General features: G+C 32.1%; 1 protein-coding gene across 1 annotated transcript; it reads right to left on the reverse strand.

Moving 5' to 3' along the window:
- Positions 1 to 11,354: 11,354 nt before the first annotated feature.
- LOC140444311 (uncharacterized) lies at positions 11,355 to 11,789 on the reverse strand. The gene has a single exon (XM_072536060.1). The coding sequence runs from the start codon at positions 11,787 to 11,789 to the stop codon at positions 11,355 to 11,357; it is 435 nt and encodes a 144-aa protein (XP_072392161.1).
- Between the last annotated feature and the right edge of the window lie 11,699 nt (positions 11,790 to 23,488).

The raw sequence follows: 23,488 nt of genomic DNA on the forward strand, positions 1-23,488 counted from the left end.
TTGGTGTCTTCGAATTCGATGCATTTTCTTACACTGAATACAATTAGACTGAGGAATAAAAACTAAAAATTTCTATACGAACCGGTTTTCAAAAATTGGTGTCTTCACAAAAAACTTTAAAGATAAGTCTTTATTTTTACAAAAAGTAGACAAGATACATCATTGGAATTGTTATCATTGCATGTTTTAAATAAAGTGATTATGTTGCCAAAAAATTAAGTCCAAGAAATTATTCCTTCTGGGTGTAACCCTTCTAATGTCACTGAGTATATGAATGTTGTCAGATTGCAATGCAAATATATTTATTTCGCTATAATTTTTGCAAATATTAATATTATGGATTTTTGTAAAAGTGGCCAATTACAAGTGACCGGCAACAACCGTACCCGTTACCCTAAATATTTAGTTAACTATACTATACTATACCAACTACTAAATACTTATTAAGATTACTGAATAAACAAAAAATAAAAAAATAAATACTAAATAAACTGAAACATAAGTTAATCAGCTTTATTTATTAATATTTTTTATGATGTTTGCGTTTGCCCATTGGTATAGAGTGAATAATAATTTTATTATAATAATAATAGTGTCCAATCACATTTTTGTTACTTGACCATTTACCTACTAAATAATTTTTACCAAGATATTAAATAATACCCGATAATTCAAATTTTTAACCATCAATAAAAATGAAATATATGATGACAAGTATGAATTTCATAATAATACGATCTTCACAGATATCGCCGCCGCAGTACATATTTTTCTGTCGATAACAGTTTTTAGATAACATGAATCATTTTTCAATATGTCTGGACGAAACCTTATTTTTTTAATATTAATACGTTCTTGTAATGACATAACTTAAATTATTTGGTAAAGCTATATTATACATCACAATAAATTAAACAAAAATCATTAAAACAAGTTTGTTAATAAGTTTACTGTATAAATACGATATGTTATATTGCGTACTATTGCAATAAAATAATAAAACGAAAACTTATTGAGCATCGCTGAGTGACACAACAGAACAGTAAAATGTTGTACACAAATATGCAACAGATATCTTTGTTTACTTGGTCAACTACTAATGAAGTTATCAGAATTAAGTGGCAAAGCGGTCTTTATACATGGTTTTGACTATATCATCAAGATATACTAGACATGTTTTCCTCTCTTTCAAGTCCTCTTAAAACCATCTCCATTACAACTTTCAAACGTAGCTAGAGCATTACAAAGACTAGACTAGACATTTCAGGACTTTTTCGATGGCATCTTGAATCATCATCATCATTGGTGCTACAGCCCTATAAAAGAGCCTCGACCTTCCCAAGTCTATTACGCCAGTCAGTTCTATCCATTGCCAACTGTTGCCAGTTTGCTGCGCCTATTTGTCTACCATCCTCATCTACACCATCCCTCCATCTGAGTTTTGGTCTACCCCTTTTTCTACTTCCCACAGGTTGTGACATAAGGATTCTTCTAGGAGGGTTGTTCTGCTGTGATCTTGCCAGATGTCCTGCCCATCTTAGTCTTCCTATTTTTATAAAGGATACTACGTCTTTACCACCAAATATATGTTTATATCTGTGATATATCTCGTAGTTGTACCTCCTTCTCCAAACACCATTTTCACAGATGCCACCAAATATTTTTCTCAGGATCCTTCGTTCAAATATAAGCAGGAGATTTTCATCTGCCTTGGAAATGGTCCATGCCTCAGACCCATATGTCAACACTGGTTGTATAAGGGTTTTGTATATGGTTATTTTTGTTTTTTGGCTTAAATTTCTGCTTCTCATATGTCTACTCAGTCCAAAATAGCATTTGTTTGCTAGGATTATTCTTCGCTTGATTTCTTCCGTCATGACGTTCTCCTTGGTGATCAGGGAGCCCAAGTATGTGAATTTGTCCACCACTTCAAAGGTAGAATTATCAACCGTGAGTTGGTGGCCGATGTTTCTGGCTCTATTGTTGGGTGTTGATGCCATTATCTTAGTTTTATTTTCATTTACTTGCAGGCCCATATTTTTTGAGGCGTGTGACAAGGTGGTATACATTTCTTCTAGCTTGCGTGTTGTGCTGGCAACTAGATCAACATCATCTGCATATGCCAAAATTTGGGATGATTTATTAAAAATGTTTCCTCTGCTGTCTATTTGGGCATCCCTGACCGCCTTTTCCAAAGCTATGTTGAAAAGGAGACACGCCAGCGCATCTCCCTGTCGCAACCCAACATGCGTTTCAAACGCCTCTTGAATATTCTAGAATTTTAATACTTCCTTTTTTTCGTCAGGGTCTTTTTTATGTGGTATAAATCTTATGTAACTTTCGTAATACCATATATCTAACAATCTACAAAGTAACTGATTTTTTATCAAATCTTTTAACATATTCAAAATTGTTAATAAATATTTTTAATAGAGGGATTTAACAAAAAATATCGTTGTAAAACGTAAAAAATTTTTAATAATGAACAAGTATTAGATGAATTTATTATTTATTTTTGAAGATGTAAGATTAAATGGCTATTTTTTAACCAATAAATAGAGAGAAAATCTTTAAAAAAATAGTTTAAATTAATTATTTTTTACATTTTTTTTCAAAATATTGTCTTATATTCTAGAAAAAAGTATCTTTACCAATGCAACACATTAAATTACAAGACCTTACTACATATTTTTATATCGGTCTCGTCGTATATTAACCAATTTATATTTTCAGTCCTTGCTATTCCTTTCTCCGATAAGCACAAAAAAATCTCCATTTTCCACAAATTGAATTTTCTTTTCGCTTTTGTGATCATGATATACTTTTTTGCGATATTCAGTAGAGCCAACCAGAAACAGTTTTCTATTAAATTAGAAGAGAAAAAATAGCAGCAGAATATTTTCTCGAGGGTATAAAATTTATGTAATCATAAAACTCCGAGACCAGTTACATGTGGTCAGGATATAAGTTGCGCAAATGATCACATAACACCTGCAGGTTAATTATCTGGACAATAACAAGAGGTAGAAATAATACCATTTTTATTTACTCGTAAGGATTGCAAGTTTTATTTTTAATTGTAATTTAATAAAAGTAGTCTTCTGAAAATAATATGTAGTAGTTATATTATATTCTACGTTACGAAAATTTTCCCTATAATATCCCGACTAACTTATTTTGCACTTAATTTAAAAAAATTAGGTCCATGTAAACGTGAAAGCATTTAATCAAATTTTAATGCCATATTTCATCATCATTTCAGTCTTCTGCGACCAAGTTGAAAGTAACTCTCCCCTCCTCCTCCTCCTAAGTGCCTTCTCTGTTGAGGTTGGCGAGCAATATGGCAAATTTCTCTCTATTCTGGGCTTGATGAATTAATTCATTTCCTTTTGTGTGGGTCCAATCTTTGATATTTCGCAGCCAAGATTTTTTCTTTCGTCCTATTTCCCTTTTACCTTCAATCTTGTCTTCTAATATTACTTGGAGCTGCTCAAATTCCCTATGGCGCATTATTTGTCCTAGATATGACATCTTTCTAATTTTAATAGTATTGACCTGATGAGGGTGTGTGTTCATTGCTCTCAGTACTTCTTCATTCGTAGTTCTGCTGGTCCAGCTTATTCTTAGCATTCGGCGGTACATCCACATTTCAAATGAATTTAATTTGTTGACGTCATACTGTTTTAATGTCCAGGTCTGACAGCCATATAGTAATAGAGACCACACATAACACTTTAGTGTTCTCAATCGTATTAAGACTGATAGCTTGGGGTTACAGAGCATTTTACGCATATTCATGAAACCAGATCTTGCTATTTCAATGTGTCTTCTAATTTCTTTTGAGTGCTCGAGTTGACTATTTATTTCTCTGCCCAGGTGTATGAAGCTTTGGGAACTCTGAAGGTTGATACCGTTTATTTGTATGTTAGGTGTAACTTGTTCATGGAGGTTTTTGTGGAATACCAGAATTTTGGTTTTGGAAAAGGTAATGTCCAAGCCCAGCCTGTGACTTTCTTCTGATAATATGTTCATCAATATATTTAGTTGGTCTTCTGTTTCTGCTAATACTACGGTGTCATCGGCATATCTTATATTGTTAATGATGATTCCATTGGCTCTGGCACCTTCAGGGCGATCTTTAAGAGAAGCTCCGATTATATGTTCGGCATATACATTAAATAATAGGGGGGATAAAATGCACCCTTGATGCACTCCTCGTTCTATGTTGATTTACTTGGTGTTTCCGTTCTCTCTTCGAACTCATCCTGTGTGGTTCCAGTATGTATTACTTATGATAGCTATGTCGTGTCCGTCCAACCCTACTTCTTTTAGCACCTCGATCAATTTTCCGCGTTTGATGCGGTCAAAGGCCTTTCTATAATCGACAAAGCACACATATAGCCGTTTTTGAACCTTTAGATACCTTTCCGCTATCAATGTCAATCCCATAATTGCTTCTCTAGTGCCTGTACCCTTTCTAAAGCCATATTGAGAACGACTCAGGTATTCTTCACACTTATTTTGAATTCGGTTATAAATTATTCGCATGAAAATCTCAGCGGCAGATCTCGCCTAATATTTCCAAATTCTGTCGGTTTTAAACTTCCTACAGCCAAGTCCAAGCGATTCGTTTAACGTCGTCTGTCTATCATGTACGTGGTCCACTTCTGCTTCTTTTATCTGCCCATGGTCTCTATACCATATTTTTTTCTTATGCCATCTATGACATCTGTGACGCCTGTTCTGCTTCTTATTTCTTTATTTCTATCCTTGTCACTAAGAGTCAGTCCAAGTATCAATCGTTCCATTTGGCGGCTTTGGCCTGGGTTAAAGAGAAAGTGATTTGGCATCATAAGTCGCGATTAAGCACACATTAAAATTAATGTGGCATGTTGCTTTTGAATATGTCATGGTACAGCGATTCTTCTTTGCTGTTAAGTAGTTTAAATGTTCTTGTCCATTTGGATTTTATGACCTAAGCATTTATATTTGTGAACTAATGCTATTTCGTTGTAAAACTAAGTTAATTTTCATTGTGCTCGTTTTTGTTACCCAAACCAAATGTTTCCAGTGATGTTTTTTTCTCATCTGCCATTCTCCCCGGTTTATTGTTGAAGTCACTACACATTATGGTATAGTGTGTAATTGTATCGTTTATCACTACAGTAATGTCATCGTAGAATTTCTCTGTTTTTTTTTAGAGTAAGATTTTACAGGGGTGACTTGGGTTTTAAGAGTCGTAGATACGTTTTTTTTTTTAATTCTTGTACTACAAAATTTTAAATGTAAAACATTAACTTCTCGCTATATCTGAGTTATTTTAAATGTTTATAAGGTTATAATCACAGTACTTTTGAAAACCTATTTTATAAGATGTATCATTAACATTTAGGGCTGGTTGTTCGAACGCTAATCAAAACTTGATTGTAATCAAATATTCAAATAAAATCAAATACGTCACATTTTAAGGTTATGTTGACTGATTTATTTTACTCAATTTTATTATTTTGAGTTTAAATTTAAAATAGACCGTAATTAAACTCTTTCTGGTGTTAATTTCATGTTTTTATTTACAAATCAATAATAATAATAAACAATTTTTAATAATTTTGACAGCTACTGTGACGTACCTATTTGCTTGTAGTTAAATATTTGATTTCAATCAAGTTTTGATTAGCGTTCGAACAACCGGCCCTTTAATCGTTAAATAATTTAATTTGATAGCATGTGCCTTCCCCTTAAATTTTGTGCTTTAAGAATTTATGTAGACTTAATAGCTTACGTATAATAACGTTATACACAATAGCTTTCTGAGATTAACAATTTAACAAAATATTTGTGCTATTCTCTTCATTCTCACGCAAAATTAAAGCTTTTTGTGTATTTTTAGAAAAGTTATTAATAGTTTTCTAACATTTTAGTTTTGAAGCAATTTCGGTAATAATTCAGCAACAAACTAACAAAAATATCTTTACAAACTTTCATTTTAAAGGATTTTCTATCCTTTTTCAGTAAAAATGTGTCACTTTTTCATATAATTGACCGGTCTTCATCTTTAGATAAACAGAACGTTTTCGGACTAACAATTCCATCATCATTTACATTTACCAGGTGTGCATGAGTCAAGTCACTAAATATTTTGGTAAAAACCCTTAAAATGGTACAAAATTTGTTATACAGATTTGGAAAAATTTTTACGGAACATAGGATTTTTAATACAATAACTTAGATCCTCTGATTTGAAATTAACCAGTGTAAATTTGTATATAACGTCGCGATGTTTTATAATTAATTCATTTGTTCCACTGGAGTCTCAATTCATGCCGCGATGCTGCCAGTGTAAGTGTAAAAACGAAACACAGCTAGAGTGCATGTCAATTCGCAAAACGTACGTATTTATAAATGTAGATATGGAATTAAAAATATTATTTAACTAAAAAAAATGGTTATGTTTTATTGCCAAAACTGCTTGAAAAAAAAGTAGATTTCTAAAAATAAAAATAAAAAGGAATTTCAAAAATAAAATAATAATAATACACTCTTTTTAATTTGAAATTATAAACAATATTTGGTTTAAGGATAAATTTAATAATTCAAATATTATCTATCGAACACAAACAAAATTGATGTTTATAAAACATTATTTATTATCTGCACAAAACCGGACTTTCAGGAAAAATCGGTAGACGGAGCACCACTGTTGGCGTGCCACATACGCTACTACAAACCGCGGAGAAGAGGCAATCCAGTGGAACAAATAAATTAGTTATAAAACATCGCGACATTATATAGAAATGTACACTGGTTAATTGCAAATCAGGTAATCTTAGTAATTGTATTAAAAATCCTACGTTCGTAAATACAATTCCAAATGTGTATATTACATCTTTGTTAATGAGTTGGTGTCATGTTAAATTTTTTTTTCATCCAAAAATTGTTTTTAGGGAATGTACTGACAGAACGAACATTTCCCTCTGAAAGCAGAAAGCATCTCAAAAATGGTAACAAATGCTGAATGATTATAATAGGCGAGCGGTTTACACCCAGATGCAGAGCTGAAACCAAACCTTTTTTATTCGATTTTATATATTTTTCAAGTTTAAATCTATTTTTTTTGCATTTTTCCAAGTGGACCGAAAATTGTTGTTATTACATAAATAACATAACAAAAAAACAATTTCCCGAATCGCTTATTTTTTTTTAGGAGTATCCCATCGAAATAAATACTTTTCCCATCTTGGTAATTTTTTTAAAAACGCCTTGTTTTTTGTGTTTTGTAATTTGTTGTTAAAAAAATGCCTTAGTTAGTGATTTTTGGTATTTTTTTCTAAAAAACTACTAAATGAATTACATTTGCAATTTATTGACTACTAATCTCAATTGCAAAAAGCTTTATAATTTTTAAAATTGCCAACTATGTTTTTAGCAAGAAACAAACCCCTTATCATTGTCAAAATATTTTTACTTATACGTGAGGGTTCAAAAACTATAAACCTGTTTGTTGAATTGTAATTAATTCAGTAGTTTTTTATTAAAAAAGTCACAAAAGTCACTAATTAGGCATTTTTTTTTCAAGATAGCATTTTCAAAAAATTACCAAGAAAGAAAAAGTATTTATTTTGATAAGATATGGCTAAAAAATTTTACTTGAAGCAATCCGGTAAATGGTTTGTTTTTGTATAAGTTATTTATTAATACAAATTTCCGGTCGTCTTGGAAAAACTAAAACCAAAATCATGTGAACTTGAAAAAGTATATAGAATTTAATAAAAAAAAAGGTTTGATGTGGTAGAGATACAAAAAAAATCATCGTAGTCATCCTAAGATAAAAACAATTCTTTCATCCAAAGATTCCTTCTGCACTGGCGCGATTACAATAACCTAGCCCAGGTGAATACAAGAGTCCTATAAAAGCACGGATTTACATTTCATCAGTGGGATTAGCATTTCGTTCGTGTAAATAGTTATTTATATTTCTTTCAATGATACCATATATGTATCATGTTATCCAAAAAATAGTTCCAAATCTCGAAAGCGTCCTTTAAATTTTAATAGTTTTATTTTTGTAGGCCCTGGTGACCGAATTTTTATTTTATGCTGTCTTGTACTAGTGGTTTTTGGCTTTGGAGAATGCTATTTTCAGTGAGTTGTACAGTTCTTGCCTAAAACAATAATAATTTATAGAATATGTATTAGCATGACCTGCTAATACATGTTCTAGTTTGTTAACATACCTATATAGAAAATACGTGCAGAACCGCAACTCTTTCATCTGCATCTGATGTCTCCTGTTTTGATTTACCGTCTTGATTTAAAACCTCCTCAATGTCCTGTTTCTCTTCCTTTGATTCATCTTCGCATGCCACTGATTATATATATATATATATATATATATATATATATATATATATATATATATATATATATATATATATATATATATATATTGTAGCGTTATAACTGCTACATTGCCTGCTTTCTTTCTTATGTTAATATATTTCGTTAATTCTATTCTCCAATTTCCATATCTTCTGTCATAATTCATATTCTTCTATATCCTCCATTGTATCTCTTATTTTTCTATATATTTTCTCAGATATAGATTGTATCAGAATTATGTCGTTACTTAATTGATTCATTATTCTCTTTTCATTTTTACTGGTATTTGGTATAAAAACCAGTTGGCGTCCAAATCTATCTTCTTTATATATATATATTTCAGTATCTACCTTTCCTATTTTCTTAATAATCATCATTTTTATCTTTTACTCAAGTTTCTAAAGAATGAATTTTATTTTCATCTCTATTTCTGTTACTTTGGAACGAGAGGTGCCATCTTTATTCTCTGTTTAGTTTAATGCTAGTGACAAAGACTCCTTTTTGTTGACATTTCCCCCTTCCCGTTCGATACAAAAGTCGATATAATGGCTTTTATTTCTAAAAATGTCGATTTTCTTCATGACTTTAGTATAATAACCAATTGTTGTGTCGTCTCCTGAATTAGGAGTCAACCTCCGGGATACATTTCTCAGGTGCGGGTCAATTTATATTAACATCCAGAAGACCAACCGGCCTGAGAATGGCACTATCATTCCATTAGGAGAGTTGACTCCAGGGGAAGAAAATCCACAACTAACAACATGGCTTGCTAACAACCATAGCAGAAAAGACCAGGATAAAACCTAGGATTTGGTGACAAGCATTTTTCCTTACTATAATGTAACACTGTAGCAAGAAGTCAAATAATTTTTATTTAAATTCAATATATTTAAACATGTATTTTTCTCTCATTTTTTTAATATTTTAATAAACATGTGTTAATTTAACTGTGTATTGTTTCTTCTTTTTACTTGTTTGCGTGTGTTGCTCCAGAGTAGGCCATATTCACGTCCTGAGTGAGCTAGCCAGGGAGTGTTTCGTATAACGTCTAATGTAGCAATTTTGCAATTGATACATTAGGGGTTATGACGTTAAACATTGGTCCCAACGGGAAACGATTTGTCACTCCAACGTTGTTAGTGATGTTAGTCGGATTGTAGCAGCAAACTAAGGTTTGCGGTTACAAGTTGACAACAGCAGCTCAACGTTGGGATGTTACAAATTGAGCCTCGAAGGATTACAAATTGGCACCCAATGAATGTTCGTTGGAACGTTACAAATTGGTGCCTAACGTTACAATATATATATATATATATATATATATATATATATATATATATATATATATATATATATATATATATATATATATATATATATATTGAAATGATATTGAACATGGGAGAAGGAAAAATAGTGTTTAAATGTAAAAGGGACAAAAAATAATTTATAAGTTATATAGTAGATAATATTGGATGTAGGGGTTGTTTGGTTGTTTTAATAAGTTATATACTAGAGAATTTTATAAAAATTATTTATATGAGGGTATTCTTAAGAAATTAGCATATAATAAGTGTAAAAAGTTTTATCTTAATAATTAAAATATTGTAAATATATTTAAGTGAGCCATGTGCATAGACAACCAACTATACATTTAAGTGACAGACAGAGAAATGGACTATTCCAGAAAATTCAGATATGGAGGAAATGGAACAAATCGAATATGATTTCTTGCCAGATGGTTCTGGAAGATTGAAAAGGTATAAATACTCGGTGATTTGGATTCAAAATGCCCAGTCCAGTTAGTAAGAAAGTTAGTTAGAGTTAGTAAGAAAGTTAGTTACAGTTAGTTGTTCAGTAAGTTTCAAGATAGTCAGTCAGAAGGTACAGATGTTCAATATAGTGAGTTAAATGAAGATTAAGAAACAGTATAAAAAAAATATTATTGAAGATTAAAAATTATGTTATGTATAAATGGTGATTGAATAATGGAAGAAGTATTAATTGAAAATTGAAATTATATAATATATTTGGTGATTGGATATTGGTATATTGAAAAGAAGAATAAATATAAATGCTGTTAAGAAGAAAAATATTTTAAATTGGTGGAAGCTGATAATTGGAAAAAGTAATTTCACAAAAACAAGGATAACCGAGGCTGAGAACGAAGACATTGAGTGGTGATTAAAATCTATATAGTGGAAAACAGTTTATTTAGGCATTCAGTGACAGAAAGGTACAAAATTTTGTTATAATAATTTAGTTACTGTCATAGAATTTCAATTTTAAAGATAGTTTGTTTAAATTTTACATTGTCTATATAATTTAATTAGTTTCATAAGAATTTTAATTTAAAGATAGTTTATTTTAAAATTTACATTGGTTATGTTAGATATATATGTGTGTTTCATAATAGATATAATAAAGATAATTTAAAAAAGTGCTTACAAACTAATTCTTTGAGAACCGCGATAAAAACCCTATATATATATATATATATATATATATATATATATATATATATATATATATATATATATATATATTATTAAAAAATACTCATTGCTCATCATTCACAAACAATACATCATCACAATTATATATATATATATATATATATATATATATATATATATATATATATATATATATATATATATATATATATATATATATATATATATATATATATCTATATTAGAACGTTTTTCGATTTTTCGACGTTGTCCGATGCCTAACTTCCACGTCCTTCTATAGTCCCATTGGCCATCTAAGATCCCTTGTACTCATTGCCTTGGTTACCCCTTCTTTCCATGTCTTTTTGGGTCTTCCTCGTTTTTTACGGTTTGGTAGTACCCACTGCATAATCTTTTTGGGCAATCTTGTGTCTTCCATTCTTTGAAAATGATCATACCAAATTAACTGTTTCGTCTCAATATCTGTTGTTAAGTAACCGTCTACTCCAATTCCTCAAATTATTTCCTCAATTCGAACTCCTTGCGGGATATACCTAACGTTCTTTTGAACATATCCATTTCTACAGCTTCTAATTTTTTTCTGTTGTTCTCGGTTATTCGCCAAGTTTCTGCTCCGTAAACGAGGCTGCTTTTAATTAGTGTTTTATATATATTGTATTTTCGCTTTATTCCTATTTCAGAGCTCCAACGTATTTCATTTAGGCAGCCAATTGTTCTTCTAGCTTGTGTTACCCTTTTCTTTATTTCCTCATCGTCTTTTCCAGTTCTATAGAAGATTACTCTAAGGTACGTGTATTCACTACAGGATGTAATTTCTTTATTATTTTCCAGTTCGATATTGGATAACACAACTCCTATGGGTAGGTATTTAGTTTTTTCCACATTAATTTCCAAGCCCCACTGTTTATACTCCTCCTTTAGTTTCCTTGCCATATACTCTAGATCGTCTTTATCATTAGCTATGATGACTTGGTCATCATCAAATTGTAAGGTATATAAACAAATAAATTCACTATCACTATTATTTCAGATATTCAATCAACGGTATTATCTAGTCCCACTTCTTCTAAATTTTTGCAAGTAAGCTTGCCCGTGCTCGTAATCCCCTATTGCTAATATCCAACAATCTTTGAATTATAATTAGGGAAACGTACAAATATCTAAAAGCTTACCTCAAAATTATTTGTATCGATGTTAGTGGCGCCGGTCTGAGACAACCGAAAGCTCGTTTACTACAACACATTAGTACACTGTAATGAACACACGACGACTAACCCTAAGTCACAACGATACATAAAAGTACCGAAACTTTTGACTCCTTACAATAATCTGTTTAACACCAACATCAAAAAAAGAGTCTACCCAGTCTCTCACACAGTGATGCCATTACCCAAAGGTTAATTTCTTTATTACCATATCTTTATATTTTAAAATAAAACATTTTAAGAAAATATTGTTACCTTTCAAAACCCTTGGTATACTCGTATTTTAGTTTTGTTTTTTGATATTTTTTCAGTCTAGGAAGTCCACGAATGCTAAGTAAATTGGCAGGTTATAGTCAGTGAATTCTTCCATTACAAGCTGTAGGAAATGTTTATAAAATAGAAAATTCTACACTAACAATAACATCTCTCGGCACAAAAGTATATTTGAAAGTTTTATGGTTTAAAATAAATACACATCCGGTTAATTCCGCTACAAACATAACACTAACTAAATCTCCATCCTCACAACCCCAAGAAAAAGCAAACAGCTTTTGCAGAGAAACCTTTAGATAAATAAATAACTCGAAGAACTTTTCTGGCATCCTTCCTTCACTGCATAATCCTGAGTAAATATCTGTCAGCCACTTTGTGGAGACTCATGTTTGACTTTGAGACTCTAATTTTAAGGATTTACTCGTATTTATATCAAACAGAGATTTCGGATTTAAGTGGTTAAGAGACATGTTACAAAGCTTTGTGTAATCACATATATAGATGACATAGCCCTTGGCAAACAAAGACATATTTCGCAGACTAAAGATATCAATTTTTTATTTGCAATATCGACATTATAATAACTTTTAAATATTAAAATTATTTTCTTCTGGAAGTTTACACACTGACAGGTTGTTTACATAATATTAAATCAGATAATGAAGTTTTTACAATTGATCTGCAATCTGTGCTACTCTGTCCAAAGTCCAATGTGAGCTTTCTCTATTACAAAACAAAACTTATCGTACATAACTTCATGATTTACGATCTAAAACACCAGCAAGGTGAATTTTTTTTGTAGAATGAAACTGGGCGTTGGGTAAAAACTAATGAGTTTGCAACCATAATAGTAAATTTCCCCAAAAAAAAGTAGAGGCTAATCCTCGAGATAAAAAAAAACTAATTATATTTTGTATAGCGATGGTTACGCTGCTCAAAAACAGAAATTCTGTGTTAGCAAACGCCCTCTTCAACTTAGCAACAGAAAAATATTTAACTATAATAGAAAAGTATCTCCAGAAAGATCATACCCAGATGAAGGCAGATAGCATGTAATAATATGCAAAAAGTATGTTTGAAAAATCCCTAGAGAGTAGAGTACTTATCGCATGACTTTTTTAAAAACATTGAAGGTAATACAGTGTGGCGCACCGAAAACGAAACAGAGGCATTTACTGGCAGATGATTCCTTTTTTGAAAAAACGCTCGGACCCGTCGATTTTGTTTTCGAGGGGGGCATAAAATTGGCATAAAATCACTTTAACATTTGCAGCCCCTTAAGCGGGTGTGGCATCATCCCTAAAATCTTAAATGTAAAGGGGGGTCGAATGATCCATTATTTGAAAGGTCTTTCAACTCCCTTTATAATCAGGTAAAATTCATGTATTCAATTCAATAGTTTTGGAGATTTATTGATTTAAAGTTTAAAGTAGACTTTAATAGGTACATCAAATTAGTTTGTACTTCTTTCAGAAGAAATTTGAGTAAAAGCATTTTCTTGATAATTAAATGCTGTTATTTACTACGCCCATGGTTTATTAATAATAAAGATAGCAATTGAAGTGTCCTTTGTGACAAAAAAAGTTGTTTCTTGAAGAAAGATAAGTAGAGAATGCCACGTACTTATTTTAAATAGGAAATAGTACATTAGTTTGCGATTGATTTGACCAATCTTTGTTGTTAAAATATCACTTATTGCTTTATACATAAATTAACCATGGTATATTCCACGGCAGAAAGGGTTGAAATTATTGAAATATTTTTTGGAAATAATCAGTGCGCTAATAGAACAGCACAAATTTTTAATGAGCGACATGAGATCAATAATGTGCACCGAAAATATGTTCTAGAACTTGTAGCTAAATTTCGGGAAACTGGATCAGTCGCCAATAAAAAACGTAATATTGAAAATCCTATAAGGAACGAAGCAACAGAAGTGGGGGTTTTAGGGCAAGTTATTGTAGATCCCACATTAAGTACCCGCAAATTGCAAACTTCGTGTGGTGTTAGTCGACGTACTATCCAACGGATTCAGGAGGCCCATAATTTTCATCCTTATAAAATTCACCTTGTACGAGAACTTAATGAAGACGATTTTGATAAGCGATTAGAATTTTGTGAAGTTATGAGTGAACGAATTACAAACGATGAACAATTTTTATTTAACATTTGCTTTTCCGACGAATGTTCCTTTTTTTTTTAATGGCGAAGTAAATCGTCATAATTGTCGATATTGGTTGGACTCTAATCCCAGAATTTACCATGAGGTACACACACAGCAGCCACAAAAATTAAATGTTTGGGCTGGCATTTTTGGCGATCATTTGGTTGGTCCTTTTTTCTTACCTGGAAATTTGACTGGTGAAATGTATTTGTAATTACTGCAAAATGCCATAGATCCTGCGCTAACAGATATAATTGAAACTCAGAATGATGGTCGATACGTTGAGAATATGTTGATGTTCCAACAGGATGGTGCCCCACCACATTACGCATTAAGAGTTCGGCATTATTTAGATCAGACCTTTCCAGGTCAATGGATTGGTAGAAGAGGTGCCGTTGAATGGCCCCCAAGATCGCCAGATTTATCACCTTTGGATTTCTTTTTGTGGGGTTACTTAAAAAGCAAAATCTATGCTACTCAGCCAACATCCTTAGAAGATTTACGACAAAGAATTGTGAATGAGTGCCATCAAATTACTCCTCAAATATTGCAAAATGTCCGGCAACGTTTTCAGCAAAATCTTTATTATTGCATGGAAAGTAATGGTGGTCATTTTCAACATTTACTCGGCTAACAGGTCAGTTCATCCTTTATTGTTTAACAACTTTGCTGCTATGTATTGATCTCCTCTTACGATGATGTACTTAAACTTTAAATCAATAAATCTCCAAAACTACTGAATTGAAGTACATGAATTTTACATCATTGTAAAGGGAATTGAAAGACCTTTTAAATAATGGATTTTCGACCCCCCTTTCCATTTAAGATTTTAGGGATGGTGCCACCCACGCTTAGGGGGCTGCAAATGTTAATGTGATTTTATGCCAATTTTGTTTCCCCCTCGATAACAAAATCGACGGGTCCAAGCGTTTTTTTAAAAAGGAATCATCTGCCAGTAAATGCATCTGTTTCGTTTTCGGTGCGCCACCCTGTATAAATTTTATCTCATCAATACGACCTGGACAAAAAATTGGAGATCCCCAGGTAGTTGACCTAAAGGCAATTAAATATACAAATATTTATTAAGTATACAAAATTCTAAATTGGAATGGAAAGCTTTTCGTATCATATTACCTGCAAATCCAAAATTTTTCGTTTTTGACTCTTTGCCTGCCTTATACAGAGGTAGAACTCCCATTAAGAAAGGAAAATATGAGCATTTGCAACAACTAAAAAAAAGTATACAATAGGACTACCATTTATTTTATGATCAGTTACCTCATAATTAGCCTTGTGCTTATTTCATTTCATATTTTCTGATTTAAAATTTTTTTAAGCATTTATTTTTCTGTTACAATTACCGATGTGTAATCCTCATGTTACTGGTTTACTTGCATTAAAAAACTAAATAAACCTTTTAGAAAAATGTGTATTTCCATTTTGCTTTCAAAATATTAGTTTGCAAAAAGTGTATTTCCAATTTTTTAACACAAAGACAATATTTCATTTAAAAACCAAAAATAGAACATTCAAATTATATCTATTTCCTATTTCAGAAGCCAACGAGTGAACATCAGGCTTCTACTAATAGTATTTTTAATAAAAACTTGTTAGTTTAATGTGATTGTTTATCAAGTAAATATTGGTAAGTCGATATTACTTAAATACTTTCGACAAATAAAATTAGGCCAGTCGTTTCTGGCCATACTTAATATTTTGGCATCCAAAATATTAAAATCAAATTATGGCATCATCATCACAAACAGCTCAACCTAGCTTCGTTGCAGTTACCAAAATCACACAGAAAAAAATCTATAACAGCAACATCATGTCCCAGTAGAACTCAAGCCATTGTTATGAACGCTATCCCAGACGTAGTGCTTTTTGATTACATAAAGGCAATCGGCGAAATTGTTACCCCTAAAGAAATAACTTTTGCTTCACGTATTTCTAACCAGCGTATATGCATCTATATTTCTTCCGTAACCGTAGTAGATTATCTTCTAAAAAATAATCCGACTGTTTCTGTAAGAAATCAATTAATATCTATTCGCAGACTTATCACACCTGCAAAGAGGCTACTACTTTCTAACGTGTGTCCTTCGATCCCGAATGCACTCATAGAGCAAGCACTTAAAAATGAACTTGGATCACAACTTGCTTCCCCTATCTCGCTTATCCGTTGTAGTTCACCGGAAGACGAATATGCTCACATCTTCAGTTTTCGACGCTCAGTCTTTGTGATACCAGATAAAGAATACTTTGAGTTAAATACTTTAATTGTAATTTCATATGAAAATACAAATTATAGAATCTTTATTACTTCGGACAAACTAGAATGCTTTTTATGTAAGCAATTTGGACACACTGCAGACTCCTGCCCTAACCCTCAAGAAATATTATTAATATTAATTATATAATATTTATTTATTTTAGGATAATACCTACCATGCTGTCAAGAGCAGAAAAAAATATACAACGCTGCTATCAAAGGCTCATTATCAGAGTCTTGTGAGGGACCGCAAAATATTACCCCGACTAACTGCAATGTGTTATCAAAACCTATCTGTACACAAAATCAAGACGAAGAAGTAACTGATGTTATTTCCAATTAAACCACGGTACAAGTCAATGAAAAAGTTATTTCTTGGCTCCGTAATAATGAAATATGTGAAAATGGGAATACTCAAAACTTAAGAAAACTTACCAATGTAGACATAGAAAATATTCCAATAGTAATAGTGACCAATAATAAACGAAGTGATAAACTATGTAGTTCCAATCAGGACGGTGATTTGATAATTCAACAGGATAATTCTGTTTTAAAAACACAAAAAATCGCAGAGCCTTGTACTAGTTTAGAGAGCAGAAATGTAGTTGACACATCAGTTTCTTCTTCTTCTTCTTGATGTGCCTATCCGTTACGAATGTTGGCGATCATCATGGCAATATTTATCTTATCTCCAGCAGCGCGGAAAAGCTGCTGGAGATAAGAACATGCTGCAGATGTTGTATTGAACCAGATTCTGAGGTTCTTTAACCAATATATTCTTTTTCTTCCTGGACCTCGTTTTCCAAATATTGTTCCTTGCAGGATGGCTTGAAGGAGAGTATATATGGATTCATTTTGCATAATATGTCCGAAGAACTGTAACTTTCGAGATTTGATGGTAGTCATTCTCGATTCTTATTCATTCTTCTGAGGACCTCCTCATTTGTGACTCGGTCAGTCCACGGGATCCTAAGCATTCTCCGATATAGCCACATCTCAAATGCTTCCAGTTTTCTACACATATCTTCGTTCAAGGTCCACGATTCAACACCATAACAAAGGACAGAGAAGACGTAGCATCGCAGCATTCTTAATTTTGTATCAAGAGAGAGGTTGTGGCTTTTGAAGAAGGCCTCTAATTCAGAAAAATCCGAGTGGGGCGATATGACTGAAGGTCGAAAAAGAAAACATAAAGGTGGCCCAGTTGAGTAGAAGTCAAGTTTTCTGCACTATTTTCGTTCAAGGTCCACGATTCAACACCATAAAAAAGGACAGAGAAGACGTAGCATCGCAGAATTCTTAATTTTGTATTATAGAGAGAGGTTGTAGCTCTTGAAGCAGGCCTCTAATTCAGAAAAATCCGAGTGGGGCGATATGACTGAAGGTCGAAAAAGAAAATATAAAGGTGACCCAGTAGAAAAGAGTAAGAAACTAAAAACTAAGAATGAAAGGAGAGGTGTATTTAGGGTTTTCTCGTAATAAAAATAAGATCTTCAAACAAAATGTTTCCTGTCCAGTTCGAGTTAAAGGAGAAAGGTGTGCCTCAAAAATGTGCTTAAAATCCAAAAAGAGGTTTTTTAATACTTTTAGTGAAGACTTTAGAGACAAAACATTTACCGGGTTTTGGAAGAATATAACGTGCGACCAAATAAAAGTGTTCGCGTCAGGACGTGTTAGTCTCCAACCACCTTCAAGAAAGACGACAGAGGCAGAAGAGGGCAAACGTGGAAACACAATAATCTATATTACATAATGATAATAGTTTAGTGCAAGTTTGTAGAACCACTAGTACCACTGGTTTAAGACGTTTAACAGTAGAGAATTGGTTGAAAAACAGTGTAGTCGGAACTACTGAATCACAATCTCAAACGAATACAAACAGAAAACACAAAATCTATAGAGTAAATGCTTTTGAAGAGATAACAGAAACTTAAAAATATTTTTCGAGAGTCTACCATAACAACCTTCACACTATGTTAGAAAAGATACAAACAAACTATATTTGGTAACATGGCGACGTACGACATACGTACTGGTAACATCCACTGGTAACTTTAACATGATAATATTTACCACCATATAATGTAAACTAAATTTAAACAAACAATTTTTATCGGATTTTTACCCACATATTTAGTGGCTCAATACATGTATACCTAGTGCACTGATGCTGGAATATGGATTCCGAAAACGTTTTGTGATATAGCCCGATTGGGTTTTTTAAATTGTATACCTTTTATCAAGGATTTTTAATAAAAAATTTTCTAAAAAATAGGGTTATTCAGTTACCAAGTGATTATATTAAAGCGTCGAAAGACGCTAGAATAAAACCTGAGCCGTATGAAGTTATTCAACTAAGTCACGACTTTTTTAAAGATTATGCCAAATCAGAACTGCAGCAGTACTCCACAATCAAACCTGGTAGGAATAATTTTCTTGTAGACATTAAAGCTTTATGGTATAATCCCGAAGGAATAATTCAATTTAAACTAAATTTTAACGAAGAATTTCAGCATCTTCCTGTTAGACCCAAAAACATTGAAACCAATATAGATTACCCAAAGCTATACAACAATCGTTTGACAATCACTCAAAAAAATGGCGTCACTAACAAGATTTGAAGAGTGTCATATCAAAAGAATGTCACATGTTTTACGATCTTCTCTCATATACAAAGGAAAATTCTCCAAAAGGCCAAAAGGAAGAAATACAAACCCCACATCGAGCTTCTAAAAAGTTCAAGATAGAAAGAGTACCTAAACGCTATTTTAATTTTATTTTTCTAACTAGATAGTTAAAAGTTTGACAAATCATTCAATAAACATTTGTAAACACCATTTAACAGTTAATGATAAAAAATATAAGTATCATGCAGTATTTGCTAACTCTAACAAAATCTGTGACAAAACCTGCTATCTGACATTATTTTTAATATTTTTAAAAAATTAAACTAAAAATATGTAGAATATCTATATAATAATAAAAACCTTAAACTGTATTAATTATAAGGAAAACGAGTTTAAAATTGGTAAAAACTACGTTTTCGCGTATAGCAGGTATTGTCAGATCGCCGACGAATATTCTGACATTCATTATAAACATCAGACGCAATTAATGCAATTGTGTGACAATACAGTTAGACTGAACGTGGTGAGAAGGATTTTGAATGACATACTGTCAATTTAAATAGAAGTATTAAATTGAAATGAAATACTGGAATTTCAATTTCAATTTGATTGATTTAATTTAGTATTGAGATGGTATTGTGATTGAAAGTATTAAAACAGGATGGAAAAATTAATTTATACTATTAGAATCCCATTTAATATATCTTTAGAAACAAAAATAATTTTGTAGTAAAGACTTTTAAAAAATAGTGTCATGCATTAAAACACTGCTCTTAACCTTATAGTTCAGGAAATGAAGCTCGAAAAAAGTTAAAACCTCGCAATTTTTTCGTCCTCCATGGATTGAGTTGAAATTTTAACAGAAGGTAGGTGATAGCCCAAGGATCAAAATCTATATCGAACCGAAGTGCGCTGAAGGGTTTTAGGGGTGAAAACTACCCCTAATTGTCAAAAATGATAAAATAACATATTAAACCTGAATATGGGTAAGATTTGGTTTGAATTAGTTAAATAATGATTATTTTATACTTTTGAATAGAGTTCCATCATATTTCAACCCTTAAATAGCTACCCTTGTTAGAGAATAATGTAAAAAAATTACTACAGTAGAACCTGCTTAATTCGAACTTCGTTAATTCGAAATCTTCTTTAATTCGAATTTTTATTCTGGTCCCTAGCATTTCCTATATAAGTAATGTTAAAAAGTCGTGAATAATTCGAATTATATTTTGGATAATTCGAACTTTTCTACAAGTTAAAAATGCCAATTTCAGCTGGAAATTTCCACTAAAAGAGGTAGTATTCTTTTCTGTTCTAACGTGCCACTTGTTTCAAGGCATTCAAGGCCATTGTACATTGTACCCGTACCTGTCACATAAATTCTACCCCATCTGGCACGCCCCTTCAGTTGAGATGCGTTGGCGTTGCAATTGCAATCACCGCAAATCACGTCAAGTCACTTCGTATTGAGTAAAGATGTCGTCGCATGGTAATACGAAAACATACAAAACTTTAACGTTATCGGAAAAAATAGCGGCAATTAGAGAAGTAGAAAAGAGGACGAAGAAAAAATCTGAGATTGCCAGGGACTTTGGAATTCCTCCAACACATTATCCACCTACTTGAAGAATAAAGAAAAAATTCTCAACAGTGAAAGTAAGTGCGGTAAAGATCGAAAAAGGTTAAGGGAGCCAGAAAATCCAAATTTAGACAGTTGTGTGTTAAAATGGTTCGAACAAGCTATTGATAAGAAGATTCCCGTGAGTGGTCCCCTTATAAGAAGCAAAGCTGAACAATTTGCTATTGAAATGGGGAAAAATAATTTTAAGGCGAGTACAGGGTGGCTCGACGGCTTTAAAGAACGCAACAAAATTTCTTTCAAATCCATTTGTGGAGAAAGTGGGACCGTTAATCAGCAAGAAGCCAACCAGTGGAAAAAAAATTTGGAAGAGATGATTCAGGGTATAGATGAAAGAGATATCTTTAATGTTGACGAGACGGGTCTCTTTTTTAAATGCACTCCTGACAAAACGCTAGCATTTAAAAACGAAAAATGTCACGGAGGAAAACTAAGTAAAGAAAGAGTAACTCTCCTAAATGGTGCAAACATGGACAGATCGGAAAGACTGCCTCTACTGATGATTGGTCGGCTTATCCGCGTTGTTTTAAGAACTTCAAGTCAAAACCAGTGGAATATGTGAGCAGCGCAAGAGCTTGGATGACTAGTGATCTTTTCGAGAACTGGCTGAAAAAATTAGACAAAAAGTTCATTAAAGAAAAAAGAAAAGTTATTTTGTTTATTGACAATTGTACGGCACACACCACTATCCCACTGATGGAAAATGTAAAAGTTATTTTTTTTCCTGCTAACATGACTTCAGTTCTCCAGCCTATGGACCAGGGTGTAATAAAACATTTTTACATACGTTTTTTGGTTGAAAACATATTGATGGAAGATTGCGACACCCTTAAAATAAAGTTAGACATTCTACAAGCATCTCGAATGTGTAAGAAAGCTTGGGACCAAGTAACACCTGAAACGATCAAACACTGTTTCAAAAGAGCTGGTTTTATAAAAAAGAAGGAGAACACAGACGACAATTTAACAGAAGAGCTGCTTTCAGTTGACTGCTGGGGGGACATCATTTCTGATCCTGCCATCTCTTATGAAGATTTTGTCAACGTGGATGAAGATGTTGTAGTATGTGGGAAATAACCGATACAGAGATCATCGCTGAAGTGCTTAAGGACAATGATGAAAAACAAGAGAGTGATGAAGACGACGCATCATCAGTGGCGGGAGAAATACATGTTCCGAGTGCGGCCGAAGCAACACACCATATTACGCAACTTAAACGGTACTTTGAAAGTAAAAATGATGTAAGTCACTCTATTTTTAGTTAATTGAACATCTTAGAATCGTTTGTCATTACCGAGAAGTTAAATTCTAAAAAGCAGCTAAAAATTTTGGATTTCTTTGGAAAAAATTAGTCTATTTTCATTAATTGTAACAAATATGTATTCTTATTTTCAATAAATTTTTTGAGACAAAATGTTTTATTGTTTTACTGATGCGTTCTCACTGGGAATTTTTTATCTGCCTTTATTCTGGCCGAATTTTGTTGGACCATTTTTTTCGGTTGACACAATTCAGGCAAAAATTGTAACGAAAACATCTGCAAGCGATAAAAATGGTCAACTATTGTTGATTTTTATCGTTTGCAGATGTTTTTGTAGGCATCTTTGTTTTTTGTGGATATATTTTTAATTCGAATTTTTGGATAATTCGAATTTTTGGTTAATTCGAATTTTTTTAACGGTCCCTTGAGATTCGAATTATCCAAGTTTCACTGTAATTCTAAAAAAATGATTTCTCCTTGGATCGATTTGGATATAAATTTGGATTTAAGCTCAACTCACCCTCTGCTTTATTGTTTATGTCATGCCGATGAACCCTGATTGTTCTTAAGGGTGAAAACTACCCCTAATTTTCAAAAATTGTAAAATAACATTACAAATCTCAAGATGAGTGAAATTTGGTTTGGATTAGTTAAATAGTGATTTTTTTATACTTTAAAATACAATTTCATGAATTTTCAACCCTTAAAAATCAATTTTTATGAGTGCTATAGGTGAAAACAATTTTTTGCCAAAATTTTGCAACTTTTCAACTTTTGAAAATCACCCTTTACAACATTGCAGTTTTTATAAACTAATTTATTAGATATAAATTAAAAAAAGTAGAATTAAATACAAAAAAATTTATCATCATAAAAAGGCACCATATATTCTTATACATTTACATAAATAGTTGAAAATATTTACATTTATAGGTAAAACAATTATAATATTAATTTTATTCGTCATCAATTACATCTTCATCGTGATCTATGTCATCCTCATCTTCTTCAATGATTGGTGGACTATTATTGCACCCTTCACCTGAGCACCCAGAACAAGTAGAGTTACAGTAGAAACCAACTTTTCTGCACCCACGTGAAATACCGGATCCTTTTTTGCATTGGCAAAAAATAATTTTCAAAAGTTCATCGGGTGCAGGTTGTTTGTTCATGCGTACGGGTAATAACAAA

Source organism: Diabrotica undecimpunctata, chromosome 6 (genome assembly GCF_040954645.1).
Source record: "Diabrotica undecimpunctata isolate CICGRU chromosome 6, icDiaUnde3, whole genome shotgun sequence".
NCBI lineage: Eukaryota > Metazoa > Arthropoda > Insecta > Coleoptera > Chrysomelidae > Diabrotica > Diabrotica undecimpunctata.